Consider the following 18,905-nt stretch of genomic DNA (forward strand, 5'->3'; position numbering starts at 1 on the left):
TAGGCCAGAAAAGTCTCCCGGCCATGGAAAATCGCTAATTTATTATATGTTCATTACCAAAAATGCATCTCAAGCCCGGGTTCCCGGGTTCAATTCCCGGCGGGGTCAGGGATTTTCTCTGCCTCGTGTTGGCTGGGTGTTGTGTGGTGTCCTTAGGTTAGTTAGGTTTAAGTAGTTCTAAGTTCTAGGGGACTGATGACCGTAGATGTTAAGTCCCATAGTGCTCAGAACCATTTGAACCATTTTTGAACCAAAAATGCAGTCTGCAATGACATAAACACTTTTCTGCATCTAAAAATAGAACAACGTCAGCGTGTGCCACCATTTCTCCTACCTCATGTTCCGTAATCATCGTTAGCTGTCTCCCGCCACGTTTTCTAAGGTCCTGTTAGAGAAAATCTGTTTCAGATCAATTGTGAATATGGTCATCTTCGTACATCACTAACACCGTCACATAATGACAGTATCATCACTGTCTTCGTTTCACTACTGTGTAAAACAATCTGGGTATTTTAGTAATTCGACAATATGTCAACTATGTACAGTTCAAAACCACAAATATCACCTCAGTTGTTATACTTTACGGGCGTTTAGTAAACTATATTCCCTTTTGTCCCGGGTGGAACTCAGTTCGCCCTTTTTTCACGCGATATACTGCGAACAATGGATGGAGGGCAACAGGCAGATTTCATATTTCTAGATTTCTGGAAAGCTTCTCACACGGTGCCCCATTGCAGACTTAAAGCAGGTACGTATACATGGAATAAGTTCACAGATGTGTGAGTAGCTCGAAGTCTTCTTAAGTAAGAAAACCCAACATGTTGTCCTCGGTGGCGAGTGTAAATCAGAGACAGGGGAATGGTCAGGAGTGCCCCAGGAAAGAGTGACAGGTCCGCTGTTGTTCTCTAAACACATAAATGATTTGGCGGACAGGGTGGGCAGCAGTCTGCGGTTGTTTGCTCATGACGTCGTGGTGTACGGTAAAGTGCCGAAGTTGAGTGACGGTAGGAAGATATCCGGCCGGTCTGCCCGAGCGGTTCTAGGCGCTTCAGTCTGGAACCGAGAGACCGCTCCGGACGCACGTTCGAATCCTGCATCGGGCATAGGTGTGTGTGATGTCCTTAGGTTAGTTAGGTATACGTAGTTCTAAGTTCTAGGGGACTGATGACCTCAGAGCCATTTGAACCATTTTTGGTAGGAAGATACAAGACGACTTAGACAATGTTTCCAGTTGGTTTGATGAAAGACAGCTAGCTCTAAATGTGGAAAAATGTAAGTTAATGCGGACGAGTTTTGAAGAACAAACCTGTAATGTTCAGATACATTATAACTCATGTCCTGCTTGCCACAGTCAAGTGGTTTAAATATTACTGGGAGAATTTTAGGAAAGAGTGGTTCACCTGTAAAGGAGACCGCATATAGGACGCTGGTGCGACCTATTCTTGAGTACTGCTCGAGTGTTTGGTGTCCTGACCAAGTCGGACTAAAGAAAGACGTCGAAGCAGTTCAGAGACGGGCTGCTTACCGGTAGAATCGAACAAAACGCTAGAAAGAGGTATGGAGATGCTTCGGGAACTCATATGGTAAGGGAAGGCGCCGTGGTCCCCCAAATCTCCAGTCAAAAGGATGGACATACAAAAATAGGAAATTTTGGTTTGAGGTTAGGAAATGAACCAATTCTGGGAGAAAGAGGGTACTATGATAACAAAGGAATGGTAAAAGAAAATTTCCAAATGCCACTGAATAGTACAGTAGGATCTTAACGTAAATAATAATTCGCAATATTTCAGCGTAATACATTTAGATAAAAAATATACATAACGAACGAAAAAGTGCCACCTTTATGATTACAAGGTGTACAGACATAACACAATTCAAGAAATTTATGTTATTTAAAGAACGTACAAGGCGCACGAAAGAGACGTCAGCCATTGCTGATATTTGCAGAGGCTCTGTGCGTCTGTCGTCCTTGGCTGAAGCGCCGTGTTGGAAGCATACGGCGGGATGAAACTCGGCATCCAGCGCTTGTCCTTCCGCGCTGCTCTCGAGGGACGTCTGATGAATGTAGGCCTAATGGCCGCAGCATTCACGTCCGAAAAAAAAATCTCGTTATCAAAGGAAGACGCTGCAGGGGTGCCAGGAAAAGACGTTACGTATCTGCAAACTCCAATTGCTGCCCAGAATTCGGAGGCAACAGCGATCATTAGAGTTCCATTTGTGGAGGAAATGTAAGCGTCGTTGTCGACAAATGCTCTAACTACGTCTCTTCAAAAACTGCTCCGCTTTGTGTTGTATCTAGATACAGTAGGAATAGTTTGTTTCAGAACCTACCGTGGGGCTTGAACATATCCGTTTTCAAATTAGAAACTCGATTGAAGAGAAGGCAGAGAGTGTGAGAAAGACTGATTTTAAGGTGGCGTTGGTAAACAGCTTCTTCCAGTGGCTAATTACTAGTGTGGTGCTCTCTGCCGTATACATGGTGGTCCATTGATAGTGACAGGGCCAAATATCTGACGAAAAAACTACAAAGAACGAAACTCATCTAGCTTGAAGGGGGAAACCAGATGGCGCTATGGTTGGTCCGCTAGATGGCGCTGCCATAGGTCAAACAGATTTCAAGTTAGTCTTTTTTTTAAATAGGGATCCCCATTTTTATTACATATTTGTGTAGTACGTAAAGAAATATAAATGTTTTAGTTGGACTACATTTTTCGCTTTGTGATAGATGGCGCAGTAATAGTCACAAAATATGGCTCACAATTTTAGATGAACAGTTGGTAAAAGGTACGTTTTTTAAATTAAAATACAGAACGTAGGTTCGTTTGGAGAATTTCGGATGTTCCAATGTGATACATGTACCTTTTGTGAACTTATCAGTTCTGAGAACGCATGCTATTACTGCGTGAAATACCACATTAATGCAATAAATGCTCAAAATGATGTCCGTCAACCTCAATGCATTTGGCAATAACTGTAACGACATTCCTCTCAACAGCGAGTAGTTCGCCTTCCGTAATGTTTGTACATGCATTGACAATGCGCTGACGCATGTTGCCAGGCGTTGACCGTGGATCACGATAGCAAATATCCTTCAACTTTCCCCACAGAAAGGAATCTCGGGACGTCAGATCGACGACCAACCCACCTGTCATGAAATATGCTATTCAACACAACTTCAACCGCACGCGAGCTATGTGCCGGACACCCATCATGTTGGATGTACATCGCCATTCTGTCATGTAGTGAAACATCTTGTAGTAACATCGGTAGGACATTACGTAGGAAATCAGCATACATTGCACCATTTAGATTGCCATCGATAAAATGGGAGCCAGTTATCCTTCCCCCCATAATGCCGCACCATACATTAAATCACCAAGGTAGCTGATGTTCCACTTGTCGCTGCCATCGTGGATTTTTTGTTGCCCAATAGTGCATATTATGCCGGTTTACGTTACCGCTGTTGGTGAATGACGCTTCGTCACTAAATAGAACGCGTGCAAAAAATCTGTCATTGTCCCGTAATTTCTCTTGTGCCAAATGGATGAACTGTGTACGACATTCAATGTCGTCGCCATGCAATTCCTGGTGCATAGAAATATGGTACGGGTGCAATCGATGTTGATGTAGAATTCTCAACACCGACAATTTTGAGATTTCCGATTCTCAAGCAGTTTGTCTGCTATTGATGTGCGGATTAGCCGCGACAGCAGCTAAAACACCTAATTGGGCATCAGCATTTGTTGCAGGTCGTGGTTGACGTTTCACGTGTGGCTGAAGACATCCTGTTTCCTTAAATTAGAAAATTGCAGCGAAATGCAGCAAGATCTGCAGCTGATAGGCACTTGGTGCAGGGAGTAGCAACTAACCCTTAACATAGACAAATGTTACACAAACTGAATTTACGTAAAGTCGTGAGACTTTGATCAAATGTGGCGAACGTGACAAGAGTTGATCATAATCGGTTGCTTAGGTCTGTGTTAAGTGTAACCTTTAGTAACACGTGATTTGACGTGATAGAATTTTCCTGAAATTTTGTTGCATAGATAAGAAACTGCACAGAGACGTAACTTAAAGTGCTTGTAATAGATTTTGCTGAACAACAGGAAGGGAAATTTGCAAAAAAAATTGACAGAAAACTACTCACAAACGTTGCGAAAAATTTTATTGGAGTGTAACGCAAGGCAGGAAAGAGAAGATATAAACCGGAAATTAAACCGTGGTAAAGAAGTGGCAACAGAATTAAAAATGGAGCCGTAAAGTGACACAGCACATGGTAACAATGTACGTACAAGCGAACATGAAAGGTCCACCTGATTACCAACAGATGACACCTGTAGTGAAATGTGTAGCTGCGGGTGGGGCCGATGACATAGGATTTGAAGACAGTGTTTTTATCTTTTTTCAGAAACATAGTCGAAACCAGTCACTCCACGTTAGTGAATGTGAAAAAGGTACAAGAAACTCACTAACCATAGGACGGGATACTAGATCAGAGTGTAGTAGAGGTGCAACAACGATTCGAGGCTGAAATAATGCAAGTGTTAGGGGACATGAGTGGCCACGTGATCATCGTGACAGGGAGTATGAATACGTCAAATAGCAGTAGGGCTGTTCTGCATACTCAGTTCACAACTCAAATGGAAGAAAATAGCCAGAAAATGGAGGCTAATGTTGATGATAAGATGAAGGAACTGAAAGCTAATTTTACGAGTGCAATGAATTAATTAAAAAACGATAGTAAGAAATGGGAAAACAAATTGGAAGTGAAGGTATCTATTTTGACTCAACAAAGCGATAGAACAACAAAGCTTGATAAATCTATGAGTTCCATGAAAAAGGAAATATTAATTGTTACTGGTATCTACAGTTTATACGTGCATAAAATTATTGTCTTTGTCAAATATCTGACTCTATCGTGAAGAGATTTTGTAAGAAAGGAAATACGAATGTTTAGTAGAGAAGCTGATAGGGTTCACTCCATATACAGCAAGTACCATTGACGAAAAGAAACAAATGCTTCTAACTAAGATGAATAAGCAAGCAGAAGTCAGGTCATGATTAAAAGATAAAACGAAGAAAATTTAATATTGGGAATTTAGTTTTGGTTAATATGCATGAAAAATTAACTGAGTTCAACTATGAGATAACTAAGTTTCAGTTCATGTAGTAATAGCCCATTTGTAGTTGTAAACTGTCCCAATACCACTGCATATTACTAATAGTTTCCTACACAAAGAAAACTGCTGGGACTACGTAACATTACAGGCCTAAGAAAATATGAACCAAGAAGTGTGAGTGGTAATAATCAGCATTAAAAGAATAATCTGAATAGAAGATACATAAATTAACATGTTATATTAATGTAGCAATCTGTGAAAAAAAATTTAAAGTGTTCCAGATGTTATACTACTATATAGGTATAAAATGACTGACTTTGTCAAATTTCTGAAATACCTCTTGTAGCTTGCAGTCACTGACATCACTTAATTGATGGTTGGAAATGCAACATCGTTGTTACAGGCAGTCTGCGAAAATCAATACACAGATAATAGGTTTGTTTATCAATATCTCATCTGCTACCAGTCACGATTTTCTTTATTTTATTTTTCGCACGACACTTTTCAGGAAATGCGTTTTTCGTGTTTGTTGATCATTCCTACATGATGTTGTCGATGTGTGAGATTCTGCTTCATTTCGTTGACTTTACTGCAATATATAAGAAAACACGCGATTTTTAGTTGGTTGTCGATCTATTTGTGAAGTTAGTGGCGAAATTTAGAAGAAAACACAAAAAGATCGACAACCAGCTGAAAATCACTTTTTTTCTTATATGTTGCAGTAAAGTCAACGAAATGAAACAGAATCTCACACATTGACAACATCACATAGGAGTGACATAACAAACACAAAAAACGCACTTGAAAATGGGAATCATTTCCCGAAACGCGTCGTGCGAAAAATAAAATAAAAAGAACCGTGACTGGTAGCAGATGAATTATTGATAAACAATCCTATTGTTTTCACAGTCGCAGGCTTTCAGAACCATTTAAAATGGATCAAATCAGTTCATAGATGTTGGCCACTGATGAATCGTGTATATGGTTGGAGTTAACCCCCTCAACAAGGCCTGAAGATGGTGCAATGAAGCACCGAAACTGGTAGCCACAAAGTAAATAACATCGGAAGGACGCCTGGAGATTTTCCATTTTATTACGTAACTGAAATGCCGAAGTCCCTCAAACCTCCAATCAGAAGGATGGACATACAAAACTTCTAACTTATTCGTCAAAGTGGAAATTCCCTTACCCACGTGTGTTACGAATCTTCCCCGACAGCCAGAAATCTACATTCACATTGCAAGATACTTTCAAGAGATGGGTATTCGTCTCTAAATTCCAAGATGAGAGGACACCGAAGCACAGTAATCACAATCCTTGGTAGGCTGAACAAGTGTACACCAGCAACTGATACCAGAAGACGAAAAGTGTGAAGTCATTTTATAACTGGTTATATCTATATAGTGCTAATCTCTATCCTGTATAATTTTTTCCAATTATGAACCCCAAAAACTTACTCCAGTGAAATACAATTGCCAGTTATTAAAATTCTTAGCGTAAGAATAAGAAATTGTATGCGATTTTGTTATTTGTAGCGACACTCTGTAATTAAAAAATAGTGAGGTGTATCGAAAATTCACTTTGAACATGAAAAAGAATGTGCTACTATAAATATATCAATAATAACTGGCCAAATATCTGGGCAGGTTGAGGCCAAATAAAAACGATAAATTAAAAAAATCTGCCCAGACCATGAAGCGGTTGTACACCTGCCACCAGAGAGCCATTTTCTGCTGCCGTGGAATTGTTTACATGTTGGATATTGATTCTGGGTTACTTGCTTGTGGTTTCAGTCGAAGAGTTACGCTTAGGCTAACAGTGCCAGTCAACAATTGTCGATGTTTCAGTTGTATTTTATGAGTTAAAATGAATTTGTCAACATGCTCTCTAGAAAAGATAATTATAAAGTATTCAGTCACATTAATGTGACCACCGTGTGCATTCATCCTCAACGCGCAATAACCACTCACAGACGGCAGTGGCAGCCCTAGCATTGGAGGGTATACAGGGTGAGTCACCTAACATTACCGCTGGATATATTTCGTAAACCACATCAAATACTGACGAATCGATTCCACAAACCGAAAGTGAGGGGAGGGGCTAGTGTAATTGGTTAATACAAGCCATAAAAAAATGCACGGACGTTTTTTTTAACACAAACCTACGTTTCTTTAAATGGAACCCCGTTAGTTTTGTTAGCACATCTGAACATATAAACAAATACGTTATCAGTGCCGTTTGTTGCATTGTAAAATGTTAATTACATCTGGAGATATTGTAACCTAAAGTTGATGCTTGAGTACCACGCCTCCGCTGTTCGATCGTGGGTATCGGAAAGCACCGAACTACGTAGGGATCCAAAGGTAACGGTGATGGACCTTAGGTACAGAAGAGACTGGAATAGCACATTACGTCCACATGCTAACACCTTTTTATTGGTCTTTTTCATTGACGCACATGTACATTACCATGAGGGGTGAGGTACACGTACACACGTGGTTTTTCAATTACGGAGTGGAATAGAGTGTGTCCCGACATGTCAGGCCAATAGATGTTCAATGTGGTGGCCATCATTTGCTGTACACAACTGCAATCTCTGGCGTAATGAATGTCGTACACGCCGCAGTACATCTGGTGTAATGTCGCCGCAGGCTGCCACAATACGTTGTTTCATATCCTCTGGGGTTGTAGGCACATCACGGTACACATTCTCCTTTAACGTACCCTGCAGAAATAAGTCCAGAGGTGTAAGATCAGAAGAACGGTCTGGCCAATTTATGCGTCCTCCACATCCTATGAAACGCCCGTCGAACATCCTGTCAAGGGTCAGCCTAGTGTTAATTGCGGAATGTGCAGGTGCACCATCATGCTGATACCACATACGTCGACGCGTTTCCAGTGGGACATTTTCCAGCAACGTTGGCAGATCATTCTGTAGAAACGCAATGTATGTTTCAGCTGTTTGGGCCCCTGCAATGAAGTGAGGACCAGTGAGGTGGTCGCCAATGATTCCGCACCATACATTTACAGTCCACGGTCGCTGTCGCTCTACCTGTCTGAGCCAGCAAGGATTGTCCGCGGACCAGTAAAGCATGTTCCGTAGATTCACTGCCCCGTTGTTTGTGAAGCCCGCTTCATCGGTAAACAGGTAGAACTGCAACGGATTCTCTGTTAATGCCCATTGACAGAATTGCACTCAATGATTAAAGTCATCACCATGTAATTGCTGATGTAGAGACACATGAAACGGGTGAAAGCGGTGACGATGCAGTATGCGCATGACACAATTTGACTCAGTCCACCGGCTCTCTAAATGTCCGTGTACTCATGTGTGGGTTCATGGCAACAGCAGCTAACACACCAACTGCACCCGCTTCTCCTGTGACGGACCTGTTACAGACCCGTTCGCGTGCTACGACCATACCTGTTGCATACAATTGGCGGTAGATGTTTTGCAATGTGCGGAACGTTGGGTGCTCTCTGTCCGGGTACCGTTCTGCATACACCCTGCAGGCTTCAGCTGCATTTCGTCGACACTCGCCACAGATGAGTATCATCTCCGCCTTTTCAGAGTTCGAATATACCAATAACAATAGCAGCAAGCGCTATATGCGGACACTGCGACAGCTAGTCCAAACCACAACAGTGCACTACAGCAACACTCGCAAACACGGTCGTCATCGTAAACATGTCCCTGCAGATGCTGCTCGCCGACCGTGGCCCGTGTTTGTTACAACACGCAACTGAACGTCGGAGGTTTCAAGCGTCAACTTTAGGTTACAATATCTCCGGATGTAATTAACATTTTACAATGCAACAAACGGCACTGATTACGTATTTGTTTATATGTTCAGATGTGTTAACAAAACTAGCGAAGTTCCATTTTTAAAAAAACGTAGGTTTGTGTTAAAAAAACATACTTCCGTGCATTTTTGTATGGTTTGTATTAGACAATTACACTAGCCCCTCTCCTCACGTTCGGTCTGTGGAATCGGTTCGTCAGTATTTGATGTAGTTTACAAAATATATCCAATATCCAGCGGTAATGTTAGGTGACTCATGCTGTATAACATGCGTCAGAGGCGTGAGAAGGGGGGGGGGGGGCGACGCCGAAAAACAGTACAATCTTTCTTGTAATGCGGAAACAGGACGATTTGTCTGACGTCCAGAAGGGCAGGATCACTGACTTCGGGCCAAAGGTGGAAGCATTTCCGAAACTGCGAAGTTTGTAAATTGTTGGCGTGCCGCCATTGTCAAAGTATACCGTACTTGGCAAAATGGCGCTATCCAAAACCGGTGCCGAAGCAGTAGCGGTGTACCGTGAGCCATAGATAAAGGGGGTGTACGAGATGTGTACGGGCTAACAGACATGCAGCTGTTGAGAAACTGACCGTCCAGATGAACCAATGTGCTACCGACTGTGTCTTCTCAGCAACCGTCCAGGGAATGTTGCTGCATATAGGTCTCTGCAGCAGGAGTCTGATTCAAGCACCCATGCTAACGGCTTATCATCGGCGACGAAACCAACTGGACGACCAGTGAGTGACTATAGGTGCCGTTTCAGATCAGTCACGTTTTATGCTTCATCGGATAGAGGCCATTGACGAGTGCGGCGTGAAACATCTGGAATGAAACATTGCAACAATCGTGAGAAGGGTCCAGGCTGGAGGAGGGAGTGTGGTGGTTCAAATGGCTCTGAGCACTATGGGACTTAACATCTGAGGTCATCAGTCCCCTAGAACTTAGTACTATTTAAACCTAACTAACCTAAGGACATCACACACATCCATGCCAGAGGCAGGATTCCAACCTGCGACCGTGGCAGTTGCGCGGTTCTGGACTGAAGCGCCTAGAACCGCTCGGTCACCGTGGCCGGAAGGGAGCGTTATGGAGTGGGGAATATTTTCATGGTATTCCCTAGGTGATCTCGTCATTTGGGAAGGCACAGTGGATCAGTACACGTATGCATCAATCCATGCGACCAGGTGACACACAACATGCAAACTGATTTTCCTTGGTACGATGGCATCTATCAGCAGAACGATGTGACGTGTCACATAGCTTTCAGTGTACGTGTGTGGTTCGAAGAGCATCAGGATGAGTCTGCCTTAATGACCTGGCCACCGGACTCCCCCGATTTAAGGCCAATCGAGAATCTACTGGACCAACTCCATCGAGAAGATGGCACTATGGACTCTCAAGCTGTCAGCCCACGGCAGGAGTCAGCGTGGCTCCCCATCCCTGTCTGTACCTTCCAGAACATTACATTTACTCTCTTCTAGACGTCTATCAGTGGATGTGATTATTCAGTCTTGTCACATGTGGTCACATTAATGTGACTGGACGATATATCTGAGTCATTAACAGAGGCTTGGTTATAATGTAGTTTGCTTCCATCGGAAATATATGTTAAACTGATGGTGAAGATGTCCGCCGACTGCAAGACAGTAACTAGTAAAGAATGAGACGGAATTGCATTTTTCCCTTTCTTTCTGTCTGTCTATGTCGTACTTCATCTCGCTTTTCTAACAGTAACTCTCTACTGGGTAGACTGATAGAGAGCGATGCTTCAACCAGAAGGTTGATATTATCATTACAGAGCCTGAAAAGTCATTCTGTTACGTATGTACCATGCATGCATGTTTAATGACGAAATTTCGAAAAACCAGCTTTCTCATTACATTCTAATAGATCCGTATTTAAAGACGAAATTTTGAGAAACCAGCTTTCTCGTTACATTGTAACAGATCTTTATTTCATTGTGAAATACGAATAAGAAAACTGATGTTCTCCAACACGCACAATATACTCCAGAAAGCTTGAGAATCACTTTAAGGATCTCATACGTCACCGGGTTAGCTGCTAACTGAAATGTTCATAAATTAACCAGCTTAACATCAACTCACATTTCTTTTGCAAGCAGTGAGTCTAACGTGGGAGAAAATAGTAAAAGATAATATACATATAAATGCTTCACAGAATTAAAACGAAGAAATAATTAAAATAAAACGTTTAACAGGAATATTTATCCCGTTAACTCAACCATCACTGCTTAAATGGATATCACTTTGCAACACTTCATTAATTAAACCGTTTTGGCATTTCTAGCTTCATTTTCATCACAGAGTCTGATAACCATAACTTAATAAACATTGAGATAACTCTCATACAATACTTGACGTTGCTTTAAGGGTATCACTTCGGCAATAAATTTCTCAAGATATTTCTTCTCGGTGGGAAGCTTCGAAGGCAGGGCAGGCTGTAATTAATAATCTTCCTCGGAACAGCTCGTAAAGCTCTAAATTCGCTTCTGTTCTTCCGAAATGGCTCCCCTGACATGCAAGTAATAGCTGTTCTCCGGCTTGAGTGGAAAATTAGTTTCATCCGACATTTTATACAACGGCGTCTTCTTTAGATAGGTTAAGGGCAGCGATGAGCTCACTTGGCTTTGCATACTGAAAGCCTAGACGCCCCTATCACGGTGACCGACTTTCGAAATACTAGCGCCTACATAAAATAGGAATATTCTAAATGGCGAACCAATTCATTTTGTTTCTAAAAGGCGAGTTTTGTGTGATTTACAACTAAGGTTGTTCATACAATGTAAGCTTAAACTGCCGGTAGTGTCTTCACTTAAAACTTCCGGGCTGATAGGCCGTGGTCGAAGTATAAACCTGTCTCCTGACGTTTCGTCTCCCGCAGTCAGAGATGAAACGTCAGGAGACAGTTTTATACTTCGACTACGACCTATCAGCCCGGAAGTTTTAAGTGAAGAACTAAGGTTGCTGAAATTCAAGATAACTCTTACAGTATATTTCAAGTTTGTAATTTTGCTCTTCCTAGTCCATGATTCTGTCATTCAAGCTACATCAGTCCACTTTCCTTCAGTAAGTTTGAATAGTTTATTCACAGTGTTTAACTGACCGTAACCAATATTTAATTTGGATCGGTCCATCTTGGTAGTGTAGAGTAAACGACACTATTTTCCTCCTACAATCGGTCATGTGTTCAAGATATATTTGCAAATTCATCTTCAAAATAAAAAATTTGTCTGCTACGGACTGTTCGCTTATTTGAAACTGCCAGCACATCAAAACTGTGTGCCTTACCCTGGAAACGAGGCTCTAGGCTGGAGTTATGCCATGTTTCCGCAATATCCTTTCGCCCAGGGCTGTTAGTCCCTCACGGAACGCGGGAGAAATTCTGTGAGGTCTGGAAGGTGGGAAATGAGGCACAGGCGGAAGTAAACCTGTGATGGTGGATTCCGAGTCGGGGATGAACAGCTCCGTCGTTAGAGAACTTTCCCTGGAAACAAACATGTCAGAGTTTCGAGTCCCGGTCGGTTTCACACTCTTAATCTGCCGTGAAGTTTTACAATTCGCCGCAGAGCGAATATTCGTTCTGGGTCCACCGCTACGTAGTTGCCTATTGACACTTGTCGTCGGGTCTCACTACTGACCATTGTCCAAATTAGCTTTGTTTTGGAGGGTACAGTTTTTTAACAGATTGATGCACCTGTGTTAATATTCGAGATTCCATGTGACGCTGGTGTAAGTAGTCCTATTCTGGACAATCGACAGACTGCCTGGCTGCTGACTGACAAAAAGACTCTTGTAACTGCAGGCTGGTTAGCTTCTAGGTACAGCCTGCGTTGAACCGAGTTCCTCAGAACTAGAAAAACATCTACAGGTAGTCTCGATGGCTTAATGTCTTTCTTTTCTTTCCTTTATCTGATTCATTCTCTACACAGGAATGAGATGGTAACTGCTCTCCAACTACATCTACATCTGCATCTGCATAGATGTTGTATGTTAACCGGGGACCCAGAAACGACTGAGAGGCTCTGTCTCCGCCGCAGCCGCAGTGGTCCACATCCCGACAACGACTACCACAGTCCACTTCACCCCTCCGCCGCCCCACACCGAACCCAGGGTTACTGTGCGGTGCGGCCCCTGGTGAACCCCCCCCCCCCCCTCCCCGCCTTCACCCGGTGAACTTCTCACATCAGACGAGTGTAACCCCTATGTTTGCGTGGTAGAGTAACGGGGGTGTACGCGTACGCGGAGAACTTGTTTGCGCAGCAATCGCCGACATAGTGTAGCTGAGGCGGAATATGGGGAACCATCCCGCATTCGCCTAGGCAGATGGAAAACCTCCTAAAAACCATCCACAGACTGGCCGGCTCACCGGACACGTCCGCCGGGCGGATTCGTGCCGGGGACCAGGTGCTCCTTCCCGCTCCGGAAAGTCGTGCGTTAGACCGCTCGGCTAACCGGGCGGGCTTCTACATAGATATTCAGCATGCCACCATACACTGCTTGGCAGAGGCTACCCTGTACCACTGTCATTTTCTTTCCCGTTCTACTCGCAAATAGAACGAGGGAAAAACGACTGTCTGGTTCAAATGGTTCAACTTCTGTTAACTTCTGAGGTCATCAGTCGCCTAGAAATTAGAACTAATTAAACCTAACTAACCTAATGACATCACACACATCCATGTCCGAGGCAGGATTCGAACCTCCGACCGTAGCGGTCGCTCGGCTCCAGACTGCAGTGCCTAGAACCGCACGGCCACTCAGGCCAGCAAAAACGACTGTCTCTATGCATTTGTATGAGCCCTAATTTCCCGTATCTTGCCTTCGTGATCCTTACGCGCGATGTTGTTGGCGTCAGTAGAATCATTTGGCAGGCAGCTTCAAATGCCGATTCTCTGAATTTCTTGAATAGTGTTTCTCGAAAAGAACGGCAAATTACCTTCAGACCAACATAACTGGTTTACACAGACTATCTGTCTGCTTAAGCCAATTATGTTGGCCGCTGTTGCATCGTATATGTGGATCGTGATAACCCCTTCAGCATCAAATAAGGCATGAAGATCGCGCATTGAAGAGCCGAAACTGGTACTGCACGATAAATAAGATGGTAAGGACGGCTGTAGGCGTTTCATTTTCTTACAAACATTTCCAGGGTTCTTGTAATTTCTTCTGTGTAACCAACTCTCCCGGCATGAATTTTCAGCCTTTTCTCCTATGACGTAGTTTCAAGTTGCTTTATCCCAGGTTGCTTCGTAGTCTTAATATGCCCATACAATTTTAGGACTCGTTTTTTCATGTACATGTAAATTTTGGTATACGTTTGAACTTTCATATTTGCTATTGATTCAAGGGCTACCGTGGTCTAGGGCTAGAGTCACTGATTGCTAATCAAAACGTACTTGCACCTACGTTCGATTGCAGTCACTGTTCAAATACTGAGTAAAAATCGGCCGCAGTGGCGATCTAATAGTTTGGGTCAAAGAGGACAGAGGAGCGGACGGGAGTTCGAGGCAACTTTTGCATTTGGGGTGAGAAGTAGGACCTAAAACGTGGAAGAATCAGAAGACTGTGGAAACCGCACTAAAGGCACACTTGAGTATCTGACAGTTAGTTGAAGAACTGTAATCTGCTTTTGGAAAAATCGTTATTATTATAATTATTATACAGGTGATGTGCACTTCAAAATGCTTTCCAAACAGACGTACCAATGGAAATTGATGGAATGAGTAACTGCCATCCGGGACAGTCCTGCGCCATAGCAACGCGCGTCGACATACTATGTTTTTGGCGGCAGTAGAATCATTTGGCAGTCAGCTTCACATGCCGATTCTCTGAATTTCTTCAATACTGTTCCTCGAAAACAACGACGTCTGCCCTTCAGGCCAACATAATAGGTTTACATAGACTACCATCGATACAACAATTACATTGTGAACTATTTGACCATCCGTCCTACAGGGTGGTAAAAAGTAACGTGCCGCGCCGCAACACCCAGAGACTATTTTCCCAATTTGCGTCTGAAACGATGCCTTGGCTGGCAATAGTTTGAAGATGAGGAGGAACGCTAACATGGAAATCGCTCTTGACATTGTTGCACCTGTTTTTCCAAGTTTGCACATTTTTCTTTTTCTTCGTCCCTATCTCTTCATGACATATATCTCTTCTGTGACCCCACTGCTGAATATAGAGTTTTGGCCTGAAATAGTTTGTTACGGAAGACTTTGACGTCACGTGCACTGTTGTGTGGAAGCGCTAGTCTGTAAATATGCACCATGTGATCGAAAAAAATTTAATTACAATTTAAGTGCTGCAAATTCTGTTTTATCCTCTGAAATATGGATTTCATATTCGGGCAGCTTTGACAGCCCATAACAAATACATGATAAAATTCATGTTGTTAATATAACGACTGTATGATTTCCATCATTTCACTGTCTGCATAATAAATGTTTTCATCCGATTTGTTATGTATTTTCTTGATTGATATATACGCAGAATATTGTAAGTCATCAGAAATTTAATTTTCGATACTAGTTGCATGTTCTGTAAATAAAAAAATCGTAGAGAGATACTAAATTAAATTGTACATTTCTCCTATTAACTGATTAGGATCTTATCCCCCCCGCCCCAGCGAGTGTTGCCTGACAGTAACTGGTAAGTGTACCAAGTTTGTTTGAAACTAGTCCTATGATTTGGTAGAAGACGTGGAACACACATACAACACACACACACACACACACACACACACACACACACACACACACACACACACTGACGCATTACCTGGTATTCATTTTGCTAATTTTCTTTTAGAAACGAAAACAAAAAAGAACTGCGTTTTTAGCGTACCCAGAATATAGGGAAAAAAATCATTTCCATGTATTCGTGAAAACACCTTTGAAATTATGCAGTAAACACGCTGTGAGATGATCCTGGGCCGTTTCTGTACGATGGACGCAGCTGCATCGCGTGTCTGCAAGACAATTTTGCAAATGTCTCTGTGGCAACGCCTCTCTAAAGCTCTGTAGACGGCTATTGTTTCCGCTTGCTGCATTTCGCGCTTCGTAATTGAAAACTGTCAGCCACGGTGTCAGGCATCAGGGATTCCTTTAAGCTAACTCTACTAGGAGCGTCTTAGCAGTAAAGAATAAATGTAACAGAACTCCATGCAGGATCTGGCAGTTTTTCATATATCTCAGTGTTTATGACGTCACACATCTCTTGAACTATGTGTCGTACGATGATGCATTTTTGTGTAGGTACATTTTGCGGCATACGTGAATACTGACTGTGAGATGTGTTGCGATTAGATTTGGTGGCAAAGAAGTAAACGACGTGTATGATGAGACATTTCTTTACACAACTCGGTGTTTATGACGTCATAATTTGTACTTACCCCCATGGCGAGTGTTGCCTGACAGTAACTGATACGTGTACCAAGTTTGGTTAAAACTGGTCCTGTGGTTTGGGAGAAGATGTGGAACACACACACACACACACACACACACACACACACACACACACACACACACACACATCTATAGATAACACCTATAGATAACAAAAGAGGAGATTGGGCAGGCTGTCAATATCCGTATACCCCTCAACGCGTTTACAGTATGAAGTGCTTTGTTGAGTCATGCATTATCCTGCTGGAAATTGCCGTCTGGTACCCTGATTCTCAGGGGTATGGCAACAGGGATTCTAATTGTTGACACAAACTCCAGAACATTCAGCCTCTCTTCAACAAGGATCACATCACTCCCGTACTGATATCCAATAGCTCCCCACACAGTGTTTCCAGGAGTTGGAGAAGTATGCGTACAAAATCAATACTTCCTGTGACCTTTCACCAAGTGGCATATGGACACGTTAGAGTCGATCTGATCATCACAAGTCAGAACGGGAGTGGCCTCTGACTGCCCCATTTGACTAATTCTCCATTAAACAAACCTTTCTTGTCTGTAATACGGCATCAGGGGTGAACGACAAATGGTAACTCGAGATCTCAAGTTCGCTTTTAATACCTACTCCCGACGGTTAACTGTTACACTCTGCCTGCAACTCCTGGCTGATGGGAGTTGTTGTCGTCGAGCCAGTGAAACAATACTTCTATCTTCTCTTAGACCTTCTGGAAGGACTCAAGCCTACTCTACTTGCGACCCCGGTGAATTGCGTCCATTTAGTCACCACTTGTCCAGCAGTCACTGCACCACAGCAAACTGTTTGTGTGATCTCTCAGTAATATGACCCCATGTTCCTCGTGTCAACGATTTGACATCTAAGTCCACAAGACAGCGATAAAATGCGTTTGCACGTTTCCTGGGCACGTTGTGTTTCGATCTCAACCTGGAAAGTTCCAGTAACGCTACATATAAAACAGGAATGATGTACTCACGCCATTATTCATCCGTAGGAGTGGCTTTTTTGTCCTAAAAAGAAAGTTGGCATTAGGACTAAAATCGCTCGATCGAGATAATCACAGTGCACACAGTGTAATACCTTTCTTCACAAGTTGTATTAGAAATAACTTGAATCCGTAGTTGGCATAGGACCGGGGTAAATAGTACCTGCATATGTAGTGGATTAATTAAATCCGATCAATGGGAAACATAGCTTCTATTTATTTGTTTCCGTAAATCGTTTCACTCTGCGTCCAAGACAAAAGAAGGATTTTTTCACCCCCTGACATAGCTTGATAACGAGGTTATTTCGAGGTTCTTACTTCGATATGCCTCCAAGATGAAGAAAATAATGGCAGACGAAATTTACAAGAAACACAAGAGAAATACAAAGCTTGATCTCGTGTACATTATTAATAAGCGCTGGTATTGTAACGTATCCCAATAAATGAGGAAAGACATTAGAATTGTAATTGAAATGCCAATATCGCTTTGTTCAAGACTCGAATTGTTCGGAAGCAGGGACAACGTCACAATGATCACTGTAGGAACACAAAATAGAAAGAAAGCTAAGATAACTTCTGTTCTTAATAACTTATTTGCAGATGATCTATTTAAGTAGACTAGTATCGCCAATTCGAGCGCTTGTATTTATTACGCAGTGAAACTGAGGTTTTAAATATAAGTGGTTGTAATTTATTCATATGCAGATTCTTAGTGCTCACCTGAACAGTGTGCGGTTTTTAGATCCTACCTGAGTGCTATGAGGAAATGAGTGAGAAAGGACGAAGAGGTAGCATGAGAGAATGAATGAAAAAAAATCAGGAAAATAAATGCTTTATTCTACAATTTAACCTTACAAAACCTCACTGTAAACCATATTTTTACTAAATATTCTTTCGTAATACTGAACTACACGAACAATTAGGTCAATAATAGTACGCTGTTCACAGCTAGCTCGTTCGCCAAGTTCATTAAATTGTAATTCTTCATGGATTCCAGGAAATTCTGGCATTAACGTTGGAACAGGTAATTCGAATAATTGACATGTCAGACTATGACCATTCAAAATATCAGTTTATAATAGTGTTCTGCTGTGAGAAATTTCTTTATTCTATTCCCTTAAGAGATCTGCGCAATGAAATATTCTAAATTGGAGCCACAATATTAAAACATCTGCTGGTATGTTCAACGCACAAATTACACCAAATAAACGATGCGTTTGCTTTGGCAAATTCAGTTCCTTTGCTTCATTTAAGCATTCACGCCATTCATTGTCATTTGAAGCAATACTGCGAGCGTGACATTCTGTAGCAAATACCTTGTAAAGAATTCAATTACGAGTTCTAGCGTCGTCAAGTGATTTAGGACGACAAACGTGGAATAATAGCAAACGTAAATGAAAAGTTCTAACTCCCTTGGATACACTACATACATGTGTGTAATCATTTTATCGTCACCACATGCTCCCTTGTTCCATTTTTTAGCATCTACCCAAGCATAGTGCAAAGACGTGTCAGTATGGATCGGTTTCAACTAGTGCAAAGAATAACAATTTTCAACTGCAT

The 18,905-nt window shown here is 42.3% G+C and overlaps 1 protein-coding gene across 1 annotated transcript in view; it reads right to left on the minus strand.

The window, feature by feature from the left end:
* Positions 1-16,337, minus strand: part of LOC126278782 (uncharacterized) — a 50,721-nt gene extending 34,384 nt beyond the window's left edge. The window contains exon 1 of the mRNA XM_049979059.1: positions 16,332-16,337. Coding sequence (XP_049835016.1) covers positions 16,332-16,337 — 6 coding nt within the window. The remainder of the gene's footprint in view (positions 1-16,331) is intronic.
* Between the last annotated feature and the right edge of the window lie 2,568 nt (positions 16,338-18,905).

The sequence above is a fragment of the Schistocerca gregaria genome, chromosome 6 (genome assembly GCF_023897955.1).
Source record: "Schistocerca gregaria isolate iqSchGreg1 chromosome 6, iqSchGreg1.2, whole genome shotgun sequence".
NCBI lineage: Eukaryota > Metazoa > Arthropoda > Insecta > Orthoptera > Acrididae > Schistocerca > Schistocerca gregaria.